This window comes from Trichogramma pretiosum, unplaced genomic scaffold, assembly GCF_000599845.2.
Source record: "Trichogramma pretiosum strain Unisexual culture from Peru unplaced genomic scaffold, Tpre_2.0 scaffold12, whole genome shotgun sequence".
NCBI classification, from domain to species: Eukaryota; Metazoa; Arthropoda; class Insecta; order Hymenoptera; family Trichogrammatidae; genus Trichogramma; species Trichogramma pretiosum.
In genome coordinates this window covers 2,190,407-2,211,039 of record NW_019641690.1, presented here as the reverse complement: position 1 = coordinate 2,211,039, position 20,633 = coordinate 2,190,407, and the positions used below count along the sequence as shown (strand labels likewise).

The following is a 20,633-nucleotide window of genomic DNA, read 5'->3' as shown; positions in this document are numbered from 1 at the left end:
TTCTTCATTTGTGCACACATACATACGCACACACATCGTCGCAAGCTCGGATCGTTGTGAATTCTTTTCTCTCGCTCTTCTGGGTGCGTTAGTTGCTACTGCCCGCTGTGATGCATTTCGAGATTTTGCGCTCAGTCATTTCGTTGTTGTATCGTGCGCACGTAAGCCCGAAGATTCGCATTTTATACTTTTTCTCACCGGTGTTGTTACAGCGACTAACATTAAATATACACACACACGCGCACACATACGCAAGGGAGAAAAGGAGAGCTCGAGCATTTTGTGATTCGCTCTGGGTGACGCATCAAAATCGCCATTATATCGGCATGCGGAAGTCGTTCTCTCTCTCTCTGTCTCGCGTGCAAACTTGGGTGTGATTGATCGTGCATGGACGTGGCCGAGTACGCTAAACGTTTCGGGCAATCGATTGTGTGCGCGCGTTTGTTTTCCGCCCATTATATGGTAGCTGCGAACATCGGCATGTCACATTAGCGTATGTACGTATATAATATAGACAGCCATTCAATAACCGAAATTTGTCTCTCTTTTGCTCGCAACAATTCTGGTAGTGTACGTTTTACGATGTCTTGATAAATTAACTTTCTCCGCTTCGCGCGCCAAAAGTTCAACAGCAGCGAGTTTATATCGAGAGAGATATTAATTGATTTCATTACACGGTCGGATGTTTGTTTGTTTGTTCGTTGCACGATACGGGTCAAATGTGTTATTATACATGCCACATACACGCGATCCGAAAGCTTCGAAAATTGCAATGAAAATATAACACACGGCGTGTTTTAATTAAAGTCGACCGCTCATAGCTGCCGGCGGCCTGTGTCAGGCCAAACGCTCGAGGGCCCTTAAAAATAAAAATGAAATTATAAAAATAAAAAAAAGGTAGCAGAAAATAAAGAAATACGAGTGTGTTTTGTGTGCGTGCCTCTCTTTCTCCCTTTCACGTGCGTATGCATGCAGGTCCGCTTTTCTTATTCCATTTTCATTTGTATCCAGAAGCGTCCAACAGTAAAACGCATGTATAAGCGCTAGCAGAGTCGTGCCGCGCGCAACACGTTGATTATATTCTCTCTCTTTCTGTCTCGCTCTTCGCCTTATGCGACTATGCCGGTCGCGGTATTTTTTATTTTATAATTAAATTTGTCCTTTGCCCTGATTAAGCCAGCGAAAGCAAGATGCGCGTGTTTTCATATGAAAGACGCAATTCCGTTTACTTTTTCCCTTTTTCCCCCGTTCGATGCGTGTGTATCCTTCAATCAGTGATATGATATTTCATCGCGATAAAAAAGTACAAACGCGCGCGCGCGCGCGCGTGTGTGCGTACTGTGTACAACGTTATACAGCACGAGAAAAGAAATGTATCGACATGTCAAACGCACTGCGCAGCATCGTCCTGTGTGTCCAACGGAAAAAAGGACCAAAGAGAGCAAGAAAGAAAGCAAATATATATCATCAATTGCGAGGGTAAAAAAAGGAAGAATATACGTAATATATAAAATAGAATTCACGCGCGCTGCTGCTGCTGCTGCTGTATAGGCTCCAGTGTAGCTCGAGGCACTGTTGCTGTGCAACATCCAATTATATCCACCCGCGCATTTTCTTCTCTACGTTTTTTCCTTTTTTTTTTTTTTTTTTTTACTTGAGTAAAGCGCTGCCTTATGTACTGCAGACGCGCATCGGAATTGAAAACATCCACGGGAACAGCTGCTGGCCTTTAGCGCAGAGAAACAGCGGCGCTGCGTGCAGCAACGGTAGCCCATCTGCGCTGCTGCTGCTGGTGGTGCTGGTGCGAGCCTTCGGGCTTTGGGGATTTTGCTCTCCGTGATTCCCGATGAATCCCCCGTTAATTCGAGTATACGCTATGGCTGGTTGGAAAAGGGCGTAACACCAAGTGGCAGCAGCGACCAGTGGTGGCCTCGCCTCGCGACGACCATCCAACAACGAGAAATAGAGAGAGCCTCTTGAGCTAACGATTTAGGAGTTTATCTCGAGTGTGTCGTCTTGGAGGATCGTCGTATATATCGTCGTATATGGACGACGTCGTTTTCGTCCCCGAATTTGTCGAGAGAGAGAGAGAGAGAGACGAATGTATGGGTATGGGACTGAATAGAGACCTAAACGAATGTGTCCCGATAGTGGCAGTCAGCTCAAAGGGGCTAAAAAATATTTCATTCCTTGTTCGTATGTACGTTCAAGATGTGAAAATTCTTTAATTTTACCGAAAAAAGTAGCAAAGACTTTAACGTGTATATGAATCGGTGGTATATTAGGCTGCAGCAGCAGCAGCAGCAGTCGACAAAGTCAAAGTCAAAAAACTCCATAATATAAGCACACACGTGACTGTAGGTGAACTGCGTACACGCAGTGTAAAACACTTCAAAAGAACGCGCCGAGTGCAAAATATGGAAAAAAGCGCGAGCTCGCGCGCGCGCGCACACACACGGGGTGCAGTACAAGTGTATATGCGAGTGAGTACGCGAGAGTTGAAAAAGATGAAGAGAGAGCACAAAAAAAAGGGAGAGTGAGAGAGAAGCGAACTTGAAGAGACCCTCGAAAGTATGAAACATCGCACGCGCGGCATAGCGCAGCAGTAGTACCGTACATATAGTCGACGCTCAACGTACTGCAATACGTTATATATGTAGAGTGAGAGAGTAGTATGTACAGTGTACGAGCTAGCAGCAACCCACCTACGCACTACACTGCGAACGGCAATAACCTCAGCTTCGAAGGAGATTATGTAGGGGAAAAAAAGGGGGACAAGAGAATTTATACACGAAAAAGTATATACGTTGCCAGGCTCGCGACCGATGCATAAATTTCACGACCATTACCGGTGGCGTGAGCTGACGCGCTTTTTTCCTGGCAACGTATACGTGCGTGCGTAGAAATTTCGCAAATCGAAAATACAGTTTTGGCGCTTGTTTATGTTTACATATAAACGAGATTAAAAAAAAAAAATGTAAACTCGGCCCGCGAAAATGCGTGTAAATTTCGGAGAACGAAGATTTTTTACGAGGCATACGTAAATGCGCGCGCGAGCGAGTGAATTGACAAGTATAGCCACGCGGCGCGAGGCGAAGGGGGCGGTCGCAAGAAATAAAGATAAGAACGTCGGCAATTTAATATCGTCTTAATGGATACTCCATAATGGATCCAATGTTTATTATATGATGATACGCGCGCGCGTGCGAGAGAGAAGAAGAGGCATCCTTTCCAGCCGATGTATAATTCAATGTGACATCGTTGCGCGCAGCTCGAGCTACCCTGATTAAAAAGCAATGAACGCCTTATGCGAGATTCGCTGCGGATACTCTTTTGCTGTATATGTACGCTAAAATAAAGGGGCCTTTTTAAGGTTTTGCTCGCGACTTTCTCGTCCTCCCTTTCTCGGCTCGGGTCGCGTCTGCGATAATAATTTTCCTGCGGCTGCAGTGTGTTTATATATTCCAGCGCGCAGACTTCGAACCTATACGCGTATATTCACGGCCGATATAACGTCCAATCGAAGGCTCCGTCGTAAAACATGATTTACGTACAAGTTTCAATTACGCGCGGCGCGCGGCATATGTTCCGGAATTCATCGCGTATTTATACAATATATGTAGAGTATAATGCACATGCATGCATGTAACGAGTGTATACGCGGGGGGCTATTTTAAATTCAGCCGCGTGTGTAATATCGGCTAATAAAAGACCTCGATAAAGCCGAAACGAGAGAGAAAGAGAATGAGGTAGAGATGATTTTTTGCGCATTGTTTTCTCGCCAATGTTACTTATAAGTAGCGCAATTTGTCGCACGCCTGAATTTCCCGCGCGTCGAACGTTTTGAACTTAACGTAGCGCTCTGTCTGGAGCCTCTGCCACGACGACACTACACACTCACTGCACCCACGCATTGTCGAGCAATCGGTGAATTATTGCCCCGTGCGTGCTATATATGTGCATAAAAACTTACGTGCCGAGGTCTTTTAAAACGTTATACGCTGTCTCTCTGAGAGTGTCTGGTGCCTGGGCACTGCGCTGGGCGCGCGATATATAAACTGCATTGTCTCGACGAGTATATAGCTCTCGCTCGCTATTAAGTATTATTCATGAGCTGATGTGTTCGTATGTGCCAGGAAGGAAGCGAGATTTTCGTTGTTTTTATTTATCTTTTATTTTTTGTCGCGCCAAGTGCGAGAGATGATTAAGTGCACAGATGCCTTGGCCGTGTGCACGTTTACATATACGGTGTATTTCGCAGCTCACGCGCCGCGCAGGTATAATTATATTCAAATTAAATGCGCGTGCATACATACACGCGTAGTTTAACGCGCGCGCGCGGAGAGAAATGTAGATCGGAAACACTGGATTATATTTTTCGGCGCGTACGGTGTTAGATTGTGCCTGCCGTGGGAGTTCGCTCGGGCGGAGACAACAAAAAAAAATTACATAATGGCGCATATTTTTATCAGGAATTCTAATTGAATGTAGCCATAAATCATATTATATACCCAGCAAGCCCAACGACGACGACGACAACAGATGCAGAAAGACGTGTAATATCACAAGCTGCAGATTAACATTCGCTGGGTGCATAATACCGCAACAACACATACCTGAAACAGAAAGAAAAAGCAATTAGTCATATGTGCGGCGGCAGCAACGGCAGCAAAAAAAAAAGACGAAATCGAGCTATATATGCTAATAATGACTCGGTGCATGTGTACATGTAAATGCGTCTGTATGTACCTAAGTTTTAATAACCCAACGGCGAATTAATCGAAAACAATTAAACATGCCGTACGGAGAAAGAGAAGGAGCAAGAGAGTCCGCGTCGTTCCGCGGCGCATACATACACGACACATATCGCGCAGAGGCACAGAGCGCGCATATAACATAATACGCGCAGTCATTCATACGCGACCATTTATAATAATAAGCTCTGCGGTTGTACGCTTGTCGCTATATGTGCGTGTGTGTGTGATAAAATAGCGTATGCATGTGTCGGTGCAATGCGCTCGAGTTGGAGTGCATGTGCGTGTATTATGCGCCTCGTGTATTAACTTACACGTATGTAAGCACCAGCAGCCCTGGCCTGGGCGACTCGCTCTCTCCGTGTGTGTACTCGAGCGAAAAAAATGTCACACGCACGCGTGAGCATTTGTTCCGAGTTACCACGCATTAATACGATCTCTCGCTCTTTCGTATACTCTGGCGTTCTCCCCCTTTTCGCGCGCGCACAAACGTATATAGAGTGCACGATCTCGCGCTGGTTTATATACAACTCGTTATATCGCCCGCGATATATAAACACTCAAAAATGCAAATGGATTATTATATGCGCGCACACGCGTGCACTACCATGTACAGTCTCTCGAGTGCCGCGTAGATGCGAGCCGCACAAAAAGTGGAGGGTAAAAAAAAGTTTCAAACGCTCGATCCTCGCAAGCTTTTGATGATATTACGTTGTTTATTCGACCGCGGGGAGAGGATGAAATTAATCAGCGGACGATTAATCATCTGTCTTTCTCTGAGGGAGCAATGCGCCAAGTTTATTTTAAATTCGTTTGTATTATCTTCGATGTTGCATGTATGCAACGCAGCAAGGTACGAGTACATACATACATACATACGTAGACGATCAAACAAAACTGATATAAATATCAGCAATGCAATGTAATGAAAGGCGAGTACGCCCGAGAGAAAATCAAGCAAAAAAAATGTTGAAAGCTAACAAGACAAATTTCATTGGCTATAGTAACTTAGCTTTCCTGCCGCTAGATGTCTATTTATCGATACCTTCTGGTATCCGCAAGCGACGAGGGATTTCTCTGGATAAGCATATAAAGAAAATTTTTGAATTACTTGTCGATTCTTTTCTTTATACAGGACTGTTAGAGATGAAAGCAAAAAAAATAGTACACTGGAACCAATCTGGACACAATGCGTGATAAAAAGCATCATATCGATGCCACGTATTTGTATCAAATAGCTTTCAATCATCTGAATTTTTAGGCAGTGTGTATTTTGAAAAGAATCCCTTTTGTTATATTGTTAGACATTTGTATCGACAAGTATATTATTTTTACGAGTTTCAAAAATCATCTGACGCGCCACCTTGCGAAAGTTTGAAAGAAACATTATATATTTACAATGTTGAAAAGACAATTAATAAATAAAAAAACACTTACACGCACTTAATATGTACATCTACTATATATAGGCGTAGAGAGACAATTGAGTTACGATCGCGAGGCAATATAACAGTTTACAGACGTCGCAAACGGTGACAATGTAATTTTCTCGTCGCGTAATTTATGGCTAATTGGTAGATGCATCGGGCGCATACACGCATAAGACGTCGGGCGATGAAAATTATCCAGTGTCAATGCATGCGCATATAGATGTATGCGCGCAGTATAAGGCTTGTATACAGCGACTTAATGCGCGACTTTATATGCTTTTGTTGGTTCGACTCGGATTATGCACGCATGTATCAGCAGCATGCATATATAGAGCCATTCAGGTTGAGGTAGCATAAGTGTTTTCGAGCGCCTCGGAGATTTGCATTGAAATATGGACGGCTGCCGCGGGATGCGATCATGAAAACGTCGAATTCGGATTACTTTGTATGAGGCGCGCGCAAGCGATGATTAATCATCTTTTAAACGAACGATACGAGCGTTTTTTGCAACAATTAGCCGAGATGAAATACGCGTCGAGCTCGTCTTATCTGTCGCGTAAGTGCATTACCATATACAGGAGGCAGGGTGAGTAAAAGACGGCTCTAGATTCAATCGACGCGTACAGCAATTTCTTTTGCCGAGCGAGGACCAAAACGAACTTTGCTCGGTCGAGCTTTGCTCCTACATTTTCAGCGCGCGCCGATGCGTATACCTAAATATGGTGCCAGCACACAGTCTCCACAGTATATCGGCTCGCGCTGCACATGTGTGAGTGCGTGTGAGTGTATACGCATATAGCTGCTGCTGCTGCTGCTGTGCGTCGCCGAGGTTACACATCAATAATTAACTGCAATCGACCGAGTGGCACTTCAATTAACTGCCTTCTACGCTCGGAGTATACGCACAGACATACGCACACACATGCGATTTTCATCCCTAACTTCTCTTCTTCTTTTCTCTCTCTTGGCTAATCGCTACTTTTTCTCATTTTCTGTCCGCCCTTGAGTCGTACGTTTTATATATACTCAGCCACGAGCGTACAGGATGCATGCAAACTCGACAAGCGTGATTTGTTACATCGAGGACTCGCAAAAATAAAAAAATAGACAATAAAAGTATTGCTTTGCGCGCGAGAGAGAATTTTTATCCAAATCGACGCATTTTCCGCATATTATATTTAAAGAAATCGACCTTTGCTCCATCGCAATGGTGAGAGAACGCTTTTTCCTTATCGACGTGAAAAATATTTTTGCTGTGTGTTATTTTTTATGATTGAAACGTAGACCTTCGCGTGTGCGTTCAAAAATAACTTTAATTGTACGTGTGCATTATAAAGCCGCTTTCACGTGTCAGCGCGGAGAGTCTATTATCATAATTATAGAAAATTATCCTTTGCCAAGCTCTTGTAATATACAAGCGCCAATCTGACTCTCTTTCTTTCTGTCCATAACGCACACTATATCGCAACGCTGAAAGTCATCAAGCTCGAAGAGATAATTATGTTGTTCTGGCTGATATCAAAATTGACTATTCTCTATAATAACTATGCAACCTCAGCGGGGGGTACTAATTAAACGTCTCTCGATCGCGAGAAACAATGCAACGGCGCATTTAAAATTGTAAAACGCACAAAAATATATCCATGTACATTGTACTCTCTCATACGTATAGCTTTCTCTATCTCAATATCTCTTTTTTTCGTTCTTTGCGTTCGATCATGAAAATAGCCACGCGGGTATGTGTATACCTCGCCTCTTCCGTTTATTCGACCGTTTTTATAAGTTCGCGAACTCTGCGTTCTTCCAATAATGCACGAAAACAATTTCACAGTATAAAACGAAACACGTACGAGGTTTTTAAAAAACCTTCAATTTAATGTAGATTCAATATCAAATAGGGCATTAAAAGCAGGGTAACCGATCATGTACCACCAAAAAATTCATGTAAATCATAACAATTTCATGTAAATCATAACAAATATCATAAACATTACTTTTACTGCAACAATGAATAAAAAATATTTCATTTTATTCTTCAATTCGAACATTTTAATTGAAATTGTTGAAAAAGGTATGAAAATGCCATTATAATTACAGCCAAAATCTAGCACTAGGTGGTGAGTACACGTATATTTGTGAATCTGCAAGTGCTAAAGTCATAATAGTTATATATTTAAATCAGGGTTTGGCATAAGCATTTAGATTTTATTTGATCGAAAAGTAATTGTACGATCTCAACAGTAATGTTTCAATACTGTTTTACGTTGATTGCTCAAAATTTTATTATAATTGAAGTCATCCTTCACCACTAGATGGCGAACACCATCATCTGTAAATCTGTAAGTCGTTACATATATAAACCATATATGAATACGGAGCAATGTGTCGCGAATCCAACAGTATCGTTAGCAAAATCATTTAGGGGCTGTCGTTGCTGCTGTTGCAGCTCCTCGGATATCGAAGACGTACAATTGCGAGCTTTTACAGTCGATGACAGTACACGGATCGTCGACTGCGCGACAATGCCGGCCTCTGTCTCGTCGCTGCTTCTTTTTACTTGCGTTCGCGTGCGGTTCAAAACTTGCACTTTTCTGCATATATATCTGCAACGTCGATCGCTTATCGAGTCGCATGTGTTTTTCGATAAAAATGCCAAATATAAACGTATCGCGTGCACATATGCCCTCCCGATCGTTCGTTCGCAGATATACACGTAACAAACACGGCACTCGTGGGTGCGTTGAACGCAAACAGCTGAACGGAGCATATTGTTCTCTCTCTCTCTTTCTCTCTTCGGAAATATATACGCGATATGTACGCAGACGGTGCAGCTCTCTTATATGTATATGTGGTGGTGGTGTATAGACCGCAGCGCGTCACGGAGAGGCGCCACGCCCCGGCTCATTTAGCGAAGCCGGAGTATACAGAGATGATCGTGGGCACATAACCGGATCGAGCGGATAATGACTGCCACGGGACGACGACGAGGAGGCAAGTTGTTGCGCACCTTAAATGTCATTTTCAACGAGTAGTAAGTACCGAGAGAGAGAGAGAGAGAGATAGAGAGAGATCGTCGCGGCCGAGCCGCGATTTATTGGCGCCGCGCGCGGCATCGATACACTTTTCCGCGTATACATAATAATGGGCGAAAAGAAAGAGAGAGAAAATATCTCCACCCCTCCCCTCATCTTCCATCGCCTCATGATCAATAGGTCGAGGAAAATTTTACACTCGTTTATACACGCGCAAGCACACTTATAAATATATACGTATACATACATTTCTTATGTATATACGCTGCAGTGAAAGAGAGACTTTTCAAGCCCTCTCTCCGGCACTGCTCTTAGTTCGTGTAATTACGACGAGGGTCCTTGAAAATTTGTAAAGCTAATTTCGCCGAAAGACTAAATCATCGCCGCGTTGCCGGCGACGCGTGGCGCCTATATACGTATATATACTGTACGCCATCCTCGTCGCTTTCGTCGACGTCGACGTCGCGGCAGCAGCAGCAGAAGCGAACGAGGAGAGTAAGAGCGGTTACACGCTTAGCGAGGCTGAAAAATCAGAGGAGCTAACATCAAGACGTCGTAATTCAAAAATAGCGTGCCGAAAAACACTTAGATTCTCTTCTCCTCATCCTCCACCTCTTCCTCCACCTCGCTTCCTTTCTCTTCTCCTCTTTACCCTGACATGTATAAGTACGCGCCTCGAGTCGATGTGAATATTGTATCTTTTATACGTTGTGGTGCAAGCTGATCTATCCACTTTTCCTTTCTATTGGATTTTTTTTCAACTTCTATCTTTGGTTGACTATTCTAAATATTTAGCGTTTGAATAAACACTGCATTACACTGATGAATACGTCGTGTCGCTGCGAATGACGTAAATATCCGCCGCTGAATCGTGATACTTCCGCGAAAAATTTGCTGCAATGATAATAAACGCATTTGTTTCAACTTGAGCATAGCGTAAGCTGAATATTCTCTTATTTAAATATTTCTTCTTTCTCAGTCTCGAGTAATACGAGGGCACAGAGCTCGAGAGAGAGAGAGAGAAAGAGTGAATGAATGAGAGATACAAGAAGTTTCAGACTTTTGTATGGATTTAATGAGTGAAGTTGTTATAAGTTGAATTTCTTTCGAGACATTTTATGTTATGACAAAAAAAAGAGAGACTGCGAATATCAACAGTACGAGAGAGGAGGGAACGAGCGAGAGAGCACGGCAAGAGGGTAGGCTCGGCCCTTTTCAAGAAACTTTACTTAATCTTGGTTACGAGCATAAGAAGAGACGAGAGAAAGACGATTTAAGTCCAAAAGGCTGCATATTCCATTATTCTCGAACAAATAACCATTTCATCGTGGAAAAAGGATGGTCACAATTAAGAGGAGTAGAAAATTTTATTTTCCGCTTATTTATAGCCGTCTTATCATATTGCACCGCTCCGCTACTCCTTGGCGTGGATTAATTTCAATTACAACAATTCGCCCCGGCCGCTTATTATAACTCGCGTCCGATTTGTTACCAATCCAATCTTGGCCTCGCGCATAATGCAATAATAATTTATCGCGTTTGCTTTAATGAGAAATTGTGAACTATGAAAATACAGACTTATCGGTGATATTTTACAATAGCGACTTTAAAACCCTCGTGTGTAAGCAGGCGACAATCTAACACATGATCGACCATAATAAAACGTGTTAACATCGCGTTGAATTGATTAGTCAAATGCAATTAAAAATTAAAACGCACACAGCTCTCGCTCTCTTTTGGAGCGAATTTCTTTCGCGCACCCGTTACGCGTTTTAACGCCATTCGAAACTTCGACGACTGCTACAGGGCGAGGCACCGGAATACGTATTATATATATAATACAAGTCGTTACAGGCAGCAAAGTGGAAGAAGGAATTATTTATGCGCACCTCTTCCCACACACCTCTCTTTCTCTCTCTCTCTCTTGCTCTGCCACGAACGACAAGACATCTCTCGTTCAGCGTATATAGCGTGCCGATATCACGCTAATCGACGACGACAGACTTGCCACGCGCGCGCACGGTTATACATACATATATACATGGCACACGCTTGGCGCGCACCTTGTGTATGTATATACGTAGGATGGTATACGAAGATGTATAAAGGCTGCCTCGAAGGAGCAAAACGTCGACTACGTATAGCTTGCGAGAACGATAACGCCCAAGTTTAACTCGCTCCTTGCCCCTCGGTGGCGGCGACGGAGGCAGTAGTAGTAGTAGTAGTAGTAGCAGAGGGTGTCATTGATCTTTCGAAATACATCCTAGAATACGGCTCGACTCTGGTGGAAAAGGGATAAGCCGCGCGTGTGTGTGGGTATGCACGCGGCGTTGTTGTACAGGTGGGGCTGCTTTTATTCAGCGCGACGTGGCCCTCATGCCCGCGTACTGCAATGTAAGATTATAGGCCGGATGAAATTGACTCGCTGTGCGAGCAGAAATGTCAAAAAACAAAGAAAAAAAGAGAAAAGAAATACAAGAAGTAGAAGAAGAAAGAGGACGACTCGAAATTGCGCGCGCACGAGGCGCTGTGCGTTAAGGCGAAATGCATATACGCGAGGGAGATGCACGCGCTGAATTCATCGCCCCGCGTGCTTGTGTATACGTATATGTCATGCAGTTGGGTGTATGTGTGTGACAATCAAGGCCTCGTCCCACTGCATTATTATGCGTTTATATAGCGTACACCGCGCCACATATGTGCATGTCTCTCTCTTTCTCTGCGTAATGCGATGTGCGCGCGCGGTTAATAACAGGATGCGCCGACGCGCACAAAGGGCTTTACTGTGTGGCTCTGCTCTCTCTCTCTCTCTCTCTCTCTCGAGGAGAAGAAGAAGACTATCACCTACTACTACAAATTGAGGAGCACGAAGCGCGCTCCCTCTGGCAAGTATGACAGAGAGAGCTGCGGCGTTACGCTCCTCGTAGAAATACGGAGCATTGGCCTTTTTCGCTACCCGCGAAAACTCTTTTTCACTATCGTTCGAATTTGATGGCAGATATCTTGAGTCTAAAAAGTGCTATAGATTTCTGGATCAAAATGCAATTGAACGCGATTCATATAATGGTCCCAGAAAAATTTATAACTACGAAGTACGAGTGGGTTATAAGAAAATAATATACAAGCTGTATGTTATGGGCTGTGGATACATTTCCACACTTGCATTTATATACCTGTTGATGATATGCAATTCTATTTTTTCTCAACATTACAATACATTTATACATGAATTTTAGTTGCGTGAGGCAAGTTTACACATTTTCTGGTGTACTACCGCGCATTAGTGCGTTAAAACTTTGACTTGGCCTACACACGTCCATCCTGCGCCACAGTTTATAAATTTACATGATCAATTTCATGTAGTAAATTACAGACCAAAATCAATATTTACATAATAACGAACTCGTCATTTTTTAAATAATACTTAAACTTGACAAAGATAATTATTGTTAATACAATACAATAATTGCATCATCAAATAAAATGTTTGTTACATTAAAAACTTGAATTCTCTCTAATATTGGGTGACTGCCTAACACTGTGTGAGAGATCAAACTTTGTCTCTATATAAATGACTTTTGACAATTCGCACAATCACACAACTCAGGCTTCAAATTAAGACTTGTTGCTTTTTTGCAACCATCACTGACATAACCCTTTTGGCCTTTATAAAATTTCTTTCGAAATACATTTTGCATTTTGACGTATCTTTGTTCGTCGTGATCAGTTATGCTGTGGTTGGTTAAGATGTGTTCTGTCGTATATACTTCTGGACGAACGTCACAAATATTTTCGATTTGTTCCTCGTAAACTATTTTTTGGTCTTCCTTCACAATATCCTGCTCTGAAAATACTTTCTGACTCGCGTTGCACTCATAATCTTTTCGTCCCTCGTGAATCATTTGGTGTTCCTTCAAATTGTCCAAACGTGAAAACGCTCTTGGACACACTTCGCATTCGTAGTGTTTTCGCTCTATGTGAACAGTTTTGTAGTGTCTCGTCCTATGGCTTCGATTAGAAAATGCTTTTTGACACACATCACATACATAGTCTTTTCGTCCTTCGTGAACTATTTGTTGGTGTTTCTTCAAATAGCTTCGATCAGAAAATGCTTTTTGACACACTTCGCATTCATAGTCTCTTCGTTTTTCGTGAACTTTTTGTTGGTGTCTCTTCAAATAGCTTCGATCAGAAAATGCTTTTTGACACACATCGCAAACGTAGTCTCTTCTCCCTTCGTGAACAGATTTGTGATGAACTGTTAAGTTCCGATTTGTTCCAAACTTTTTTTGACACACTTCGCACTCATAGTCCCTTCGTCCTTCATGAACTAATCTTTGGTGTGCCTTCAAATTTTCCACACGTGAAAACGCTCTTTGACACACTTCGCATTCATAGTCTCTTCGTTTTTCGTGAACTATTTGTTGGTGTTTCTTCAAATAGCTTCGATCAGAAAATGCTTTTTGACACACATCACATACATAGTCTTTTCGTCCTTCGTGAACTTTTTGTTGGTGTCTCTTCAAATAGCTTCGATCAGAAAATGCTTTTTGACACACATCACATACATAGTCTTTTCGTCCTTCGTGAACTATTTGTTGGTGTTTCTTCAAATAGCTTCGATCAGAAAATGCTTTTTGACACACATGGCATACATAGTCTTTACGTCCTTCGTGAACAGCTTCTTTGTGTCGCTTCAAATGACCCTGTTGTTTAAATTTTTGTTGACACACATCACATTCGTAGTCCCTTCGTCCTTCATGAACTAATCTTTGGTGTGCCTTCAAATTTTCCACACGTGAAAACGCTCTTTGACTCACTTCGCATTCATAGTCTCTTCGTTTTTCGTGAACTATTTGTTGGTGTCTCTTCAAATAGCTTCGATCAGAAAATGCTTTTTGACACACATCGCATACATAGTCTTTTCGTCCTTCGTGAACAGATTTGCGATGAAGTGTTAAGTGCTGATTTGATAAAAACGTTTTTTGACACACTTCGCATTCATAGTCTCTTCGTTTTTCGTGAACTCTTTGTTGGTGTCTCTTTAAAACGCTTCGATCAGAAAATGCTTTTTGACACACATCACATTCGTAATCTTTTCGCCCTTCATGAATTCTTTTGTAGTGTTGTTTCATATTACTCTTCCCTGCAAACGTTTTTTTACACACGTCGCATCCGTATTTGTTATATCCTTCGTGAACTGATCTTTGGTGTTCCTTCAAATGGTCCAAATTTGCAAACGCTTTTTGGCACACATCACAACCGTAGTACTTTTGCTCTGCGTGAACAATTTTATAGTGTCTCGCTAAATTGTTCCAAGAAGGAAATATTCCTTGACACACGACACAGACGTAGTCCTTTTTTCCTTTGTCAAAATATGTTACATCTAATACTCTCGCAAAGGTTTTTTCATGAATATTGCTTGAATAATTTTTTCTTCCCTGGTGACCTAATTTTATTTGTGTATCCAAATCATATTTTCTTTCTAATGTTTCTGGTCGCAAGTCGCAAAAATAGTGATTTTCTTTGAGCTTATCCATTATTGCTGTTCTTCGATTTCTATTAAATATTTCACAACTTCAACCTTAAGAACTGGATGTTTCAAAAAATTTCGTGACTGTCCGGTTCAAAGGTTATATTATTTGAAATGTACATCTCACAACTGAATTTTCATAACTGATTCAAAAATATCATATTTATGTTTTCGTTTGTAAGAAGTGTCTGTGTTTGTTTATATTGGAAATCAGAATCTAATTGACAATTGTGTCGTCTACTAACGGCTATTAGTATAGACATGATACTAATACCACTGACTATATTATGTATTTGCTACAGACAAATAATTAAATTGAAACCCATATGTGAATTTCATGAACTTGGTAATAAAATATTTTAAAGTTTGGCACGTGAGTAGGAATATTTAAAAACGTTTGGCAGCAGCTCAGAAAGATAATTGAGACAATGAACACAAAGAAAGCAAAAATTTCAAATGTACGTGAAGAAACTAGTTCAACAAATATATTCCCCGAAAACGAATTTGACCACTTGGGGGTTAGCGATACGATATCTAGAGTCGACGAGATAACTAAAAAATAAATTGTTTAAAATATGCTAAAATGCATGGGCTAAGCTACATGCACGTGGCTCCTCAGGTAATGATGTTTATTTTACTTCCCCGCTAACATCATTTATAATAACCCGCAAAAATAAAGAGTACTTGGGAACAATATCATGCTATGTATTATGATTATAAATTTTATAATAAATTAAATGTCAAGACAAGAGTAAACATCGACGACTTATTCATTATAATGTTTATGTTATCCCCGTATATCTCTATTTACATCAATTGCCATACGAGTCAATTTAGTTAAAAATAATTCAAGTGTCTTTTTCGTCTAAGATTTATTTTCAAAAGCTATACCATGACGTAAATGTAATTGAAAGGGGACCAGTCACCCCTCGCACGTATTTATGCATTTATTTTCATGTCCATCCTAAGCCTGATTAACGCCGAACTCAAAATAGAAAATAAACTCATTTTCCTACGATCGTTACAAACCATATCTACGCCCGCGCGCGAACTTGCTCCATATACATGCATCATCGTTACGTCAAATTTGCTGCACTTTTAATCACTCGCGCGCGCGTCGCGGGCTTTTTGGAAAAACTTTCGCTTATTAGGAAGCCACGACGACGCGAGTACGCGAGCTCGCATGATATCGCGCGTGATAAAAGCAAATATTTAGTTCTAACATCTGTCCTTCTCTCTGGAGCTACACACTCTCTCGTGACTAAAACTCGAAACTCGCCGCGAACGCGTATACAGCAGCGATACATACACACGCCCACAAAGTCTCATCTCCGGCTGTTGCTGCCGCTGCTACTGACGCTTTTGCACTGTATACGTACTAGCGAGTGTTGCATGCGTATAAATGCGAGCGAGCGCGCGCATTTCGTGTCTCGTACCTTACTACTACTCTCCGCGGGGACTAAAATTTCGTCTCGCTCGCGCGCGCGCACATACACACACACATACAGCACACGGGATGACATTTAATAATTCACGCATAATCTATCTCGTGTACAGCTACTGCTGCTGCTACTCTCTCTGAGAAAACGCATAATATATGTCTATGCCTCTACTGTCGCAGAAAGTTTCCAGCTGCCAGAGGTGCATAATTCAAAGACGAGCTTGCTCTTGCATTGCCCTCTCTCACTCTCACCCGCTCACTCTCGCTCTCTCTCTCTCTATCTCTGTCTCGAACTTCTCTCTCTTTGTCTTACGCGCGTGTTTAACAAATGGCAAAATTATACATTTGTACATTAACAATTAGTGTAAGCCTCACGTGCGTCTGTCCCGTAAATTACCCCCGATCGACTCAATTATGCATGCATCTCGGGACACTTTATAATGCGTACGAATTCGACCCTGTCCTTCGTTTCGTTTCGCGGACCCATGATCACGAATCAATCGGCGCACAACGTAACCGACACACGATCCTCGCCCCCGTCATCGGCTCTTCTCTCTCTCTCTCCATCTAAGCGTGAAAATTGCATGTTATTAATGTCTCGCTCGCAGCGGGCCGTATAATATTTTGACATTCATCCGTCATGCGTATATGTATAGCTGAAAGCCCCACGGCCACGCCGCGCGTATACGTCTAACGTGTATTATGATAATGCGTATCGGCGTACACGTACATATATGAGTATGATTCACCAAATTATTTTCCTTATTCGCGCCCGAGTTAGCTAGCCCCGGAGTATAAGGAAGGGTCCGCAAATAAATCGTCGAAGGGGTACGCGCATTGTATTTGTATTAATGCAAAGGAAGGCAAGCAGGCAGCGTTTTGCCCTTTTACTCGCAAATGATCCTCGAATTGTTGTAATAGACATTCGTGGCGAATCGCTGTTAAACATATAGAATGTATTATGTGTAATGTCGAAGAATATAAACGTCGCCGCCACCGCCGCTGCTGTGTACGTTTATGGTAAATAGTTTGATTCGTTTTCGACAACTTGAGCATGAAATATTAGAGAATTCGAGCAGCTCCACGGCTCATTTATGAACTCTCCCAAAGGCCGACAAATCCCTCTACAGACGATTTTTTTTTTTTTTTTACATAATGCTTCGGAATCGGAAATGCACCTTGTGTATACGCGAGCATAACTCCTCGGTAGAAAGGGCATTGTTATTCACGTTAGGAGAGTAAGGAGCCGAGCGAGAGAGAGGGAAAAATGTCAACGAACGGAAAAAACGCGAGTTGAAAAAGGAGCCATAACTCGATTTATAACGCAAAGTAAAAGCGAAGAGTTTGAATAATTTTACATTATTCGCATTTCTATTATCCAATCGCTTTCGTATTTTTTTCTCTCTCTTCTCTTATTTTTTTTTATTCCTGCGCGCTTTACGTCCTCGCGTGTTCTCGGGCTTGCTTTTCGACGAAGCAGCGTCAAGTAAAATCATCATCGCCGAGGAAGGAATACATAAAGAAGCGAATGAAGTATTTTTTGTAAAATCAGCGCGTCAGTATTGACACAGGGGCGAAACGTGTGTTTTTACAAAAATCAACGTCGTCGTCGTCTTCGTGGAAGTGCGTCAAATATTTTCTACTGTCTAAAAATGAAAAAATAAAAAAAAATCAATTGTGCACCAACCTTCAACGATCAATTCATTTTCACTGAAGTCGAGTAATTTTTGCTAAATCCATTCGATGTACAAAAAGTTTGATGCAGGCCTCGTCTAAATTCGCAAGGGAAAGAAAAGAGAGAGAGAGAGAGAGAAAAAGAGAGGAAAAAAAATTAGTCCTCGCACGTCGTCACCCGTCGAGTTTCAGCACGCCGAAAAATTCTCTCAATTAGCTTTTACGAGCCATTCCCCGCGTACACATATATAGCATAGTATATCCTTCGCTTGCACACACACCCCCTTACATTATATCACCTGACAGTTCCCATAGCGCTTTGACTCTTGAGTTAATAGGTCGCATCGCGCGCAGGAGCGCCGACAGAGAGAGAGAGAAAAAGAGAAAGAGAGTCGCATTAAACGTCCTTGAATGGATATGTTCTGAAAGCTCCGCGCGCGCTGCGAGCTTATAATAAACGTGATAAAAGCTGCTGCTCATCGGTAATGTAGACGAAAGCAAAAATGAGAGAGAAAAAATTTACGCGAGCGATATCGCGCATGTATGCACAATGTCTGACTATTTATCGTCGCAACGCCTCGTGCCCTGCGCTACGAGATATATAGCGTATAACGTGTACATACGCCGGACTGAAATCGATACTCTCTCTGTCTCTCTCTCTCTCTCGGCATGGCAGCAGCGCACAAACATTCCGCTATATTACGCCGGACAAGTCACTCGAGTATTGTATATTATAACTCTCGTGCATCGTGCATACATATATGCATGCAGCGCAATGCTGCGCAGATAAAAAAGGGAGGCGAAAGATAATCACGACTATACGGTTTATCACGATCTATCAAAACAATTTGCAGAACACGTACATGCGGATTTATAATGTACTTTGTGCGCAGTACATCTGCGTCGCGCCTGTTGGCTGCTCCGTGCGTCCGATGCAATAGATTATATCGCTAAGTAGTCATAGCATATGAAATATACAACAATAAGCCAGATTAAGCTAATACGAAATACGCGCGCAACGCGACGCGACGCAGATGGAACGTGGAAAATATCTATTATGTATGCATTGAAAACATGCAAGTTGCATACACAGTCACAGGAGAGACATGTCGCGGGCTATATACACGCCAACAGCGGCTTATATTATAAGCTCAACGATTAATGTGGCAAATTTTTCAGATTTACAATTCACTTCTTTCTCCTTTTTCTTTTATTTTGTCTTTTTTCCTTTTTTTTTGGTTCGTCGCGCCGTGCTTCGCGCAGCCAAGAGCTGCTGCAAAAGCCATGAAATCAGCAAGATATACATTTCGCGTATACACACAGACGGACGCCTTTATCCGTATTATTCGCTCTCCCACGCGTCAAATGCGATAAAGTTCGAAAAACGACGAGCCAAAGAAAAATGTATATAACGCGCGTAGCGTTTTGTGCTCTTCGCACACATACATACATACATACATACACGCGGTATACGTGTCGCCATGCGTTGCTGCTTCTGCACACAGGTTCGCTTGCGCGACGATACCAGAGAACAATTTATGAACAGGCGCGCGCGCGCTCGAGCGCATTCCACCCACGTGAAATTTTACGTTATAATATTATCGTCCCGACGACGACGACGACGATGGCGTCGACGACAAAACAAAGTATAAAAGCGTATCTTTCGCGAGGATACGTTGCCTAATACTTTCCTTTTCTTTTTTTTAAATTCTTCTTTTGGTACTCGCTCGCGCGCGATTCATTTGTATTTAAAACGTGCCCAGCAGATAATGCGTCGTGTTAGCAGCGGCTCTCGCGACACCGGCCCCCGCCCGGCGCTGTGTGGGATTTCATTTATTTAACCGAGAGAGGCAGAGGAGAAGGGATACGAAACATGCTTTTTGCATTTCCAAAACTTATCGTCCCGACTCTCCGCGCTTTGTATGACATGTAATAGCATGAGATTTTTGTACACGTGTGTGTTTTTCGGGTGGTTTATTAATCGATGAAGCGAAATGTGATTGGCGAAACTTACGTTACAATAGATAAAGTTGCCACTGAGTGATTCGCGTCGTGTATCATGGCGATATCTCTTACCTGAAACAAGAAACAAAAACAATCGATTAATTACGGCTATTATACGTCGGTCATTATATAGGTTACAGCAAAAAAACGATAAGAAAGAAGAAAAAAAATAAATCTATTTTCATCGATCGATGTGCATGAAGTGCGCAGGGGCTCTCGTCTTCTCTCTCTCGCTCACTCGTTCGCCAAGATTTCATTCGAAACAAAAAATCAATCTCCGCTGCCGCTTTATTCTCGGGCGCTTTATCGTTAAAAATTCAACGGCAAAAAACGTAAGTTCGCTCTTTGCACAATAAAAAGGAAGAAAAAATCTTTCAATGGCAATCCCCCCGGCTCGTGAGAACGCGCGCGCGAGCGCGAGCGCCAACTGTTTGTTATATGTATCGAGATGTGCAGGGATATAATTTTCGCCAGAAAGGAGCTGGATATTTTTTCAATATTTCCAAAGGTCTGATTGCTTCCCAATGCGCTACAGCAGCAGCAGAAGCAGCAGCAGCAATGCAAAGGCAATCAGGATAGGAAAAAAATCCATAATTACTTCATTTACATCTTTACTTTATTTTTTAAAACTTTTTTCGTTAAAAATATAACGCTGAACGATATATAGACACGCATAACTTCGAGATTGCTCATACAACCGGTACATGCCAAAAAATCTCTCCGTTTTTCTCTCTCAAAAATGCAATTTTTGTTGCAACTGCACAC

At 42.2% G+C, this 20,633-nt stretch overlaps 2 protein-coding genes across 3 annotated transcripts in view; both read right to left on the bottom strand.

Annotated features, from left to right (window-relative positions):
- Positions 1 to 20,633, bottom strand: part of LOC106655313 — a 190,647-nt gene that overhangs the window by 54,278 nt on the left and 115,736 nt on the right. Inside the window, exons 3-4 of one of the 2 annotated variants that reach the window (XM_023461863.1) lie at positions 19,879 to 19,940; positions 4,512 to 4,616 (exon numbers count right to left, since the gene is read on the bottom strand). The exons of the other annotated variant lie outside the window; for it this stretch is intronic. Coding sequence (XP_023317631.1) covers positions 4,512 to 4,614 — 103 coding nt within the window. The 5' untranslated portion in view covers positions 4,615 to 4,616; positions 19,879 to 19,940. The remainder of the gene's footprint in view (positions 1 to 4,511; positions 4,617 to 19,878; positions 19,941 to 20,633) is intronic. 2 annotated transcript variants of the gene reach the window in all.
- Positions 12,349 to 15,449, bottom strand: LOC111694291 (zinc finger protein 271-like). The gene is made up of 2 exons (XM_023461865.1): positions 14,124 to 15,449; positions 12,349 to 13,688 (listed from the first exon to the last, which is right to left on the bottom strand). The coding sequence occupies exons 1-2, from the start codon at positions 14,754 to 14,756 to the stop codon at positions 12,780 to 12,782; spliced, it is 1,542 nt and encodes a 513-aa protein (XP_023317633.1). The 5' UTR covers positions 14,757 to 15,449; the 3' UTR covers positions 12,349 to 12,779.

Bases quoted from the DNA above. Each gene is read 5' to 3' on its own strand.
- LOC111694291 (XM_023461865.1), bottom strand. From the start codon at position 14,756: ATGGATAAGCTCAAAGAAAATCACTATTTTTGCGACTTGCGACCAGAA. The intron at 13,689-14,123 runs GTGTGTCAAAAA...TATGTATGTGAT, and splicing joins GAAAAGACTATGTATGCGAT to GTGTGTCAAAAAGCATTTTC.